We start from the raw sequence: 8807 nt of genomic DNA, 5'->3' as shown, positions 1-8807 counted from the left end.
ATTATGGGGAGTCAACTGTGGCAATGCTTCCCAGTGGAATGGCTCTTGGAGACTGATGTACATCAACTGTCCCCATGTCTTGTTTGTTGGTATGTAGTGTGACATCTTTTTACACTTGTAGAATGATTGACCTCTCAGAAATGCTTCACTTAAAGGACTGTAGGTACATAACTATATAACTATCTTGACTGATTGACTCCTCAAGCACCCTCGGATACCACTAGTTGACAAATAAAATTGTCTGACGTTAGACAGAGTACAATCTGTTAATTCTCACTCCCAGGGGTCAATGGGTTAAGGGAGGGGACATAGATGGAGATTTTGACTAGGGTAACCCATTCATGCACTCCTCAAGCACCCTAGGATGCCACCAGTTGATGAGTAAAATCGTCTGGTGTTAGACAGAGTAAAATCTGTTAAGTCTCACTCCCAGGCATCAATGGGTTAAGGGAGAGGACATAGATGGAGTTTTTGACTAGGTTAACCCATTCATGCACTCCTCAAGCACCCTAGGATGCCACCAGTTGATGAGTAAAATCGTCTGGTGTTAGACAGAGTAAAATCTGTTAAGTCTCACTCCCAGGGGTCAATGGGTTAAGGGAGGGGACATAGATGGAGTTTTTGACTAGGTTAACCCATTCATGCACTCCTCAAGCACCCTAGGATGCCAACAGTTGATGAGTAAAATCGTCTGGTGTTAGACAGAGTAAAATCTGTTAAGTCTCACTCCCAGGGGTCAATGGGTTAAGGGAGAGGACATAGATGGAGTTTTTGACTAGGTTAACCCATTCATGCACTCCTCAAGCACCCTAGGATGCCACCAGTTGATGAGTAAAATCGTCTGGTGTTAGACAGAGTAAAATCTGTTAAGTCTCACTCCCAGGGGTCAATGGGTTAAGGGAGGGGACATAGATGGAGTTTTTGACTAGGTTAACCCATTCATGCACTCCTCAAGCACCCTAGGATGCCACCAGTTGATGAGTAAAATCGTCTGGTGTTAGACAGAGTAAAATCTGTTACGTCTTATTCCGAGGGGTCAATGGGTTAAAGGAGGGGACAACCCATTGACTCAGGTTGCCCCAGGATGCCTGGATTGGCCAGTCAAGACAAATTAAATCGTCTGGCATTAGTCAGAGTAAAATCTGTTAACAGGGTTGCCACAGTCAGGGAAAAACAAAAATTTTTCAAGGTCAGGGTAAAGTCAGGGAATTTTGCAAAAGGTCAGGGAAAATCTCAGTTCTTGTCAAAGTCAGTGAAAAGTCAGGGAATTTATCCTTTAGCAGTACAAAGCGTTCATTACAGAGGTGCTCAAGTACCGCAAAGATGAATTTGTTGCCTACAGCTCAGACCACGGTCTTGACTCTTTCTTGTATGGATGCATGAGAGAAGCCAGAGTATTCCAAACTGTGGGAAATTTTCAAAATGTTGCTTATACTTTCCCATGGTCAGTCATGTGTTGAAAGAGGGTTCTTTGATATTAAAGACATCTTAAGCAACAATATGCAAGATGAAACCTTAATTTCTTATCGGATGGCATATGATGGTATCAAGAATCAAGATGATCCTGTAGAAGACTTTGTAACAAAGGAACTTCTGGTATCTTGCAGGCATGCTCACGCAAGATACCAGAGCTGCTTAGATCAGAAAAAGAAACAGAAGAGGCCAGTGAAAAAGAGAAGAGGAAGAAAGAAGTACATGTACAGGAGGAGCTTCAGTCATCAAGGAAGAAGAAGGAGAGACTTGAGAAAATGGTTCAGGAACTTACTAAAGAAGCAGATGAACTTGCCACACAGGCTGAAACAAAACACAAAATGGAATTGTTAGTGAAGTCAAATGCCGTGCATTCAAAATCCCATGAAAAACGTAAAGAGATTGAAAATGAAGAGAAGAATATTGATGGTGTGCAGAAGAAACTGAAGCTAATGTAAAAGCGGATTTGGCTTATTTCATAATTCGCCAAATGCAAAGTCAGTGAAAATTGTTTTGAGGTCAGTGAAAAGTCAGGGAAAAGACAGGGAATTTTTTGGGTTCTAATGAGTGGCAACCCTGTGTTAATTAAGTTTCACTCCGTGGAGTCCATTGGTTAATTAATCCAGTTCTTAAATCATAACCAGATTTTGAGGAGAAAAGATACCTACTTATTTGTTCCAGTTAACTGTCCCAAAGTGTAGCAACTGAGCACCCACACTCTAGGTCCTAATATCAGAAGAAAAACTACAGTAACCCCGTTCTGTATTAAACAGTACATGCACTGTTTTCGAGGTTGAGCTGGCATACCTCTGGCAGAGTAACACTCAGCGTAGTACTTGAAATTAGGCAGTGCACTGAGGCTTATTAAGTTTCCTAACGTCAATGTTGTTTCAGAGCCTTCTACATGTGCATGTACTTTGACTTAGACAAAACTGAACAATAAGGATTTTTGACCAGAAAGAAAAGAAGACTCAGAGGCAAAGAGGCGAGAATTGAAGAGACAATAATGAAGGACATTGTAATGATTATTATAATAATATTATAATTATCTTATGTAAAACACCTGTCAGATTGTTTCCGGACTGTAACAGTGTTTCCGGACACTAAATTTTTCTTTTGTTACGCAACTAAAATTGACCGTCAAAGTATTACACAACTTTGGCAGGCAAAGTTGTGTAATACTTTGACGGTCAAAGTTGTGTAATATATGAGACTATAGAAACATTTTGATAGTCTGGAAACGATCTTACAGGTGTTTTATAAAGTAATTCAGTTGATAGCTCAATGATTGCATGGTCATGCACTGGACCAGTATGGCAGCCAATCAGAATGGAGAAATTTTCCACATGCATATTATTACATTGTATTTGTTCAACTCTGCTGCTTCATTACTGACAGGAGTTTACATCAGCAAGACATCTTATGTAAGGCAAGGAGAGAGGAACCTGGACATGTTCTACCGTCCTTATCATTTAGTGGAGTACTACCGTTACATGAGATTTTTTATGGATGGGACTGCTGTGGTCCACACTAGTGCTGATGAGCCTTTGATTGCTATACCAAGATTGAAACTCAAGCATGGTGGTGGCAATCCATCAGTTTCTGTGGGACATTACAGATTATCAGGAGACAAGGTTTGTAGCAGTAGCAGCAGCAGCAGTAGTTACTGTAGTAGACTACACTTTATTGGAGAGGGTAACATTTGACAGTAACAAAACTGATTCATGCAGACGTTCAAATTCAGGCCTTGTAATAATTCTCTTCTCGGACAATCCCATAATACACCTCTATCACCCTCCCCCCCCCAAAAAAAAAAAAAAAAAAAAAAAAAAAAGAAAACCTTTGCATAACTATTGTTTGCAATTTCTCCTGGGACATGAAATGTCCCAAGAGAAGTCGAAAACAATGCCTATATGCAGATTTTTGGGGAGTAAAAGAGGTGTATTATGGGATCATTTTGTGCAAGTAGTGAATCACCACTAATCCATAAAGTTGGAAGTTAGTGTACTATCAATGTTATTGTTGTCATTGATACATTCATCATACATAACATACAATCATGTACGTTCACTTATGTACCATGTTCACATGTATTATACCATAAATTAAAGTAACACTGTTTAATATGTTAAAATAAAAACAACAATTATAATAAGTTATAATAATAATAATTATTATCATTATTATTACAAGAAAACAGGGTCTTTTGATCTGATTAACCCGTTGACCCCTGAGAGTGAGACTTGAAAAATTTTACTATCATCATTCTAATTGATTATGATCGGGAGTTCTTGTCACTTGTTTAAGTTTGCCTTTAAAAAGCTGTGAAGATGGGGCATCCCTGCAATTCTTCACAATTGGACCCTTGTACAGTATCTAACACTATTTCTACAGTACCAAGAATACTGTTGTCTTGTACGTGGGAAATGTCATTTGGACATTCAAATTACAATAATATTATTATTATTATTGGGTTGAGAGGCTCTTTAATTGATTTGATTTGATTAACATTTTTCTTGCTTTCTTTAGGTCATCATAGTCTTAAACAAAAAGGCAGCAAGCGATAGCCATAACCAAGTACGGGGCAGAAAAGCACGAACTCCTCCCCCTCCAGTTAGTGAGCAAGTTTTCCATATGGTACGCTTGGGCATTGAAATATTGTTGGTTAACTTTGAACACGAATGTAGGGGTCATTTTACCATCATGGTTCATGGCTCATGGCGACCGTTAGGCAGCAGCCTTGGAAATGCTTCAAACTTCCCTTGATTTCATATCTCAGCAGTCCAGTGTATGATTCATTTTATGTATCATTTCATTGTTAATAACAACCAGGGAGGGAATGAATTCCAAGAAGGGTGGAAAGCAAAAATAAATAATTGGTCTGGACATGTACCCCAGTGGAGCTCATAAAATTAATCCTTTCCTTGGAGCTGCTACATGTACTGAACCCTGAGAAAGGTTCTGGGTCTTTGAAGGAAATATTGATGATGATGAACTTAAGTGTCAATTAGTCCTCTAGTGCTGGGGCACTGGGGTTTTGAGGAGAGGGGAAAACCGGAGTACCCTGAGAAAAACCTCTTGTCCAGAGCAGAGTAGAGAACCAACAAACTCAACCCACATAGACACTTAGTCTGGGAATCAAACGTGAACCACAATGGTGGGAAGAGAGCGATCTCAACACTGTGTCAGCCGTGCTACCCTATTTGAAGATGTACTTAATAATATAGGTCGCCTTTAATAGCCGACTTGTTGTTGCCTGGCTCCCAACATATTGGCAGGGGTTGCAATAACTTTGCGTTAATCAATGCAAGTAGTGTTCACTGTTGTCTTTTAAAAGGGTTTGAGTGAAAATCAAGGCAGAGTAGCCTGCAGTGAGAGGCAAACATCTCACAAACAGACGGCAGTATACCCCCGCTGACCGGCTTCTAATGAAACCTCTATAGTGGTAGATAACCAAGTACCCTAGAACAACAACAACAATAGTAGTAGTAGCAGTAGCAGTAGTAGTAGTAGTAGTAGTACAATGTAGTAGTAGCAGTAGTAGATGCGGCAGCAGCAGCAGCAGCAGCATCCATTTCTGCTGAGAAAGCTATTCCAATCTTTTCAGGAATTATCACTTAGCAGCACAGGACGGCGCCATCGGCATAACCAGTTGACGTGGCTACGTTACAGTGTCAACACAACTTACAGGTGCAGCTGACATCCTAGAATGTATGGTATACTGTGATCACATTTAAAGCCATGTGCCGGAGACACTTAAAAGACTTAGTGCAGGAGTTTCTGACACTTTGTAGTGTCTGTTCATCACTTTCATAATAAATTTTATTGTAATTTGAAGCGAACTAAGAGTCTTTATGAAATAATTAGGAAAGTACACACACTCTCATTGGTCAATAGCTGTGTTTAGATGAGAGTATGTAAACAGGGCTGACATCACATGTGTTGTCAGATGTGCATTTTTGGTAGGAAATATGAGAGTGAATCAAGAAAATCTGTTTCAATCGAAGTACAAAAACCAGCATTTCCCTTCATTTGTCAAAATAATTATTTTATAAAACCAGTATAAGACTTTTTTTCCATTTTTACATAGCGTCATCTAAACATGAGGGGGAATGCATAACTGTCGAGAATTCTATCATCTCCCGAGTGTTTAGATGACGCTATGTAAACATGTAAACATGGAAAAAAGTACTCCATAACCGCATAACTGTTGAGAATTCTATCATCTCCCCTGAGTGTTTAGATGACGCTATGTAAACATGGGAAAAAGTCCTCCATTGCTTAAATTCAGTAATGTGGCATTAAGCCATCAGTGACACACTTGGCTATTTCCTTGTGTCACATTTCACGTACCACTAAACAGAGCTCATAAATACTAACGAGCCTCAGCCTCTTTCCGTATGTGTTGATGTGCATCTGGGTTTTTTGCATATATTGTGGTTTGCTTATCTCCGAGCTGCACTATATGCCTTTTGATTCTTTTTTTTTTTTCATTTCCAGGTCATCTGGCCAGACAGTCTGCTCAAATTTTGATTTGGACAACCAGTTTCCTCCTCTGTACTTTTCTGTTGTAAAAAGCTTGTGCCACAATGCAGTTGCTCCGTTGGGCTAGAAAACCATAAAAGATTTTACTTGTTTTGCATAATTTCAGAAGACAAAAAGCCTTTCGTGGGGTCTATGTGAAAAAGTAATTATGGTTTATTGTGATTAAGTTTAGAACCACCAAGAAGTGTGTTGCTTCAAGCAGCTAAATGCTCTCTTCATTTTGCCCATGCCCTCTAGATCTTGGTTTTGACAATGAACAATCTTTATCAACTAGAACTTGAAATCCAGTCTTGTTAAACTTTAGCTACAGGTGGTTTTCCTTGAAACCAGAACCCAAGCAATAATTATTGCTTTAGCCATGTTATCACTTCGTTGCAGACACATACGGTAAATTAGGAAATCATAAGACAAAAAAATTCATGTAGGTTTTTCTTTTGAACAAGAATATGCAAAAAAGGCTAAACACTACACAATGTAAGGCCAACATGCACGCTACTAGATAAGACCAAATGTTGACTCAAGTTGGTGTTGATGGAGAAGCACTGCCTTGCATTAGGTTAGCCTGTGCAACCTCTAGTGATGATTTGTGTGACAAAGGAACCTCACTTATAACTGCCCAGCACTACAAGCTGAATGCAAAACAGGACGTGCTGGATTGTACAAGCGTATCAGCAGGCAATGTTCAAGAGGCAACACAGTCAAGAAGCTTGGGGTTTTCAATAGACTAGTGATACAAGCACAGGCATAAATGCAAGCACAAGTGTACCACAATGAAAATGGGCCTGACGCAAGCATAAGCACACGTGCAAGGATCAAAAAATTTCCTTTTGCTTGCACTTACTTGTGTTAAGTGTGAAAACGGGATGTAATGCAAGGACATTGCAAGCTGTGATGCGCGTGCAATGAAGAGACCCTTTTATACACATTTTTAAAGCAATTTTCACTCATCAAAATAATGTTTTATTGCAACTGATTGTTTCGTAATGTAATGTGTAAAGTTTGACAAGAAAGCTGCCTAATTTAATTAAACAATAGTTTTGAAAATAATTATTCATAACACAACTAGATGCATTAGTGTAGTTAAAAATTGGTGTCAGTAATAGTTTGGTATGACTAATAAAAAACTTTATTGTTCACCATGCTTCTTTTCATAAAATTTAACACGAGAGGATACATGTGTATGTACATCCACAAAATTCAAACGTAACTTGCTCCATGTGCTGCCTGTGTGAATTCACACCAGATACCCCAATGATCACTGGCAAATCGCCGACAACCAGGTAGCCTTTCTAAGCCTACAAGTTCAAAGCAACTTGGGTTCAACTTGTTTTCTCCTTCACCTGGTCTGATAAAGAATCTGTCAAACCTGATTCTAGACGCTTTGGGGTAAGGCCAATCAAGGTTGTCATTAAATTTGGTGTCCCATGTAAACTCCGCATCTTTTGGTCGACCACAAAAGTCCCAAGCGTCCAACATCCCATTTGGCAACCCTCCAATCGACATCACCTCTGTATCTCGTAAATTGGTGTCGCCTCCAAACACAACAGTAGCTTGTTCTGGCTGGTCTGAGATGCTTGCTAGAACTTGCTGTAGTTGTCTGATTCTCTCAGGTTTACATTTCGCTGTGCTTTCGAGATGTGACGTCATGAGGATTACTTCCGTCTTGTTTTTAAATAGTACAGACTGACAAAGCAAATGACGCCCCATTTTACTTGACTGGAAGTGCGTACACTGAAGCTCATTTGTTAACTGAACTGAGGAGTTCTTGAGAAGAATAATGTTGAAATATGCATGTGTTGGTCCATACTTGCAAGTGTATCTTAAATCAAAAGATAATTAAAATCAAATTTAATCTTGAATAATTTAACCTTTTCACCCTCACACTGCCCTCATTGATGAGTAAAATCATCTGCCATTGGACAGAAAAAAATCTATAAACTAAGTCTTGTCCTTTTTGGGGATTCAATACCGTGAAATTGACATCTAAGACTTAAAATAATTCCCATGACCTGCTCTCGTCTGATCTTTAAGCTCAGTCCGTAGATTGGCGGCGATCTAGGTCGAGGAGTTTTTCTCTGTCCTTGTGTGGGCCCAATGCTTTTAGTAGGGCTATTAAATGCTCACATGGTTTACATGGGTAGAAGACTAGCACTTCACATTTAATTTAGCCTTTACTACTTAATTCTGTTGAAATATAATTGCTACATGGCTATTTAACGCTTGCAAAAACGTAACCGTTCCTTGTGCTTCGTGGGAAGGAAAAGGTTAAATAGCATTTCAACAAAAGCTGATGAAAGGTAGTGCACAGCTAACTACAGGTACTTAGTGTCATCACTCCTGTGTTAGTTTGACCAGATTTGGCAAAATTGATCAATGTAGCTCTTACATGTATATTGTTTGTATACTTCAGTATGGTTACACTTAAAGAGATTAAGAAATTACAATAAATTGAACAAATAATGTTCTCCTAACATAAACTAGTATCTTGAAGCTCTCTGTGTGTGTATGCTAAAGTATATACATGTACATGTATGCTTATGCTTCATGTCTTGCTTTAGTGCTTTTGGGCACCATTGCTATCTTATTGCTGGTAGTTTTCTCTCACTTAATACCTACTAGTATCTTTTTTGTTCTGTATGCACAGTGTGCTCTATGCTTCATGCTTATAATAATGGTACGTACTTCTCTCTCTCTTGCTTTCTCTACTCTCTTTCCTCCTTGATGTACAAGTGTATTGTTGTGTTTTGTTTGTGAGAGAAGCTAAATAAACAATACATTACAAGTCTGGAGAC

The 8807-nt window shown here is 39.1% G+C and overlaps 2 protein-coding genes across 2 annotated transcripts in view; one reads left to right on the top strand and one right to left on the bottom strand.

Annotated features, from left to right (window-relative positions):
* LOC138004299 (F-box only protein 9-like) lies at positions 1 to 7151 on the top strand. The gene is made up of 5 exons (XM_068850773.1): positions 1 to 89; positions 2869 to 3104; positions 4000 to 4107; positions 5078 to 5160; positions 5971 to 7151. The coding sequence occupies exons 1-5, from the start codon at positions 56 to 58 to the stop codon at positions 6080 to 6082; spliced, it is 573 nt and encodes a 190-aa protein (XP_068706874.1). The 5' UTR covers positions 1 to 55; the 3' UTR covers positions 6083 to 7151.
* The window catches only part of LOC138004297 (tyrosyl-DNA phosphodiesterase 2-like), a 10974-nt gene continuing 9119 nt past the window's right edge, over positions 6953 to 8807 (bottom strand). Inside the window, exon 5 of the mRNA XM_068850771.1 lies at positions 6953 to 7834. Within this exon, the coding sequence (XP_068706872.1) occupies positions 7213 to 7834 (622 nt within the window). The 3' untranslated portion in view covers positions 6953 to 7212. The remainder of the gene's footprint in view (positions 7835 to 8807) is intronic.

This window comes from Montipora foliosa, chromosome 5 (assembly GCF_036669935.1).
Source record: "Montipora foliosa isolate CH-2021 chromosome 5, ASM3666993v2, whole genome shotgun sequence".
Lineage (NCBI taxonomy): Eukaryota > Metazoa > Cnidaria > Anthozoa > Scleractinia > Acroporidae > Montipora > Montipora foliosa.
The sequence above is the reverse complement of the archived record's forward strand: the minus strand, read 5'-3'. Positions and strand labels throughout refer to the sequence as shown.

Coding starts and splice junctions, on each gene's coding strand:
- LOC138004299 (XM_068850773.1), top strand. CDS start 56: ATGTACATCAACTGTCCCCATGTCTTGTTTGTTG. Junction 3,105..3,999: donor ACAGATTATCAGGAGACAAG/GTTTGTAGCAGT, acceptor TGCTTTCTTTAG/GTCATCATAGTCTTAAACAA. Junction 5,161..5,970: donor AGTGTCAACACAACTTACAG/GTGCAGCTGACA, acceptor TTTCATTTCCAG/GTCATCTGGCCAGACAGTCT.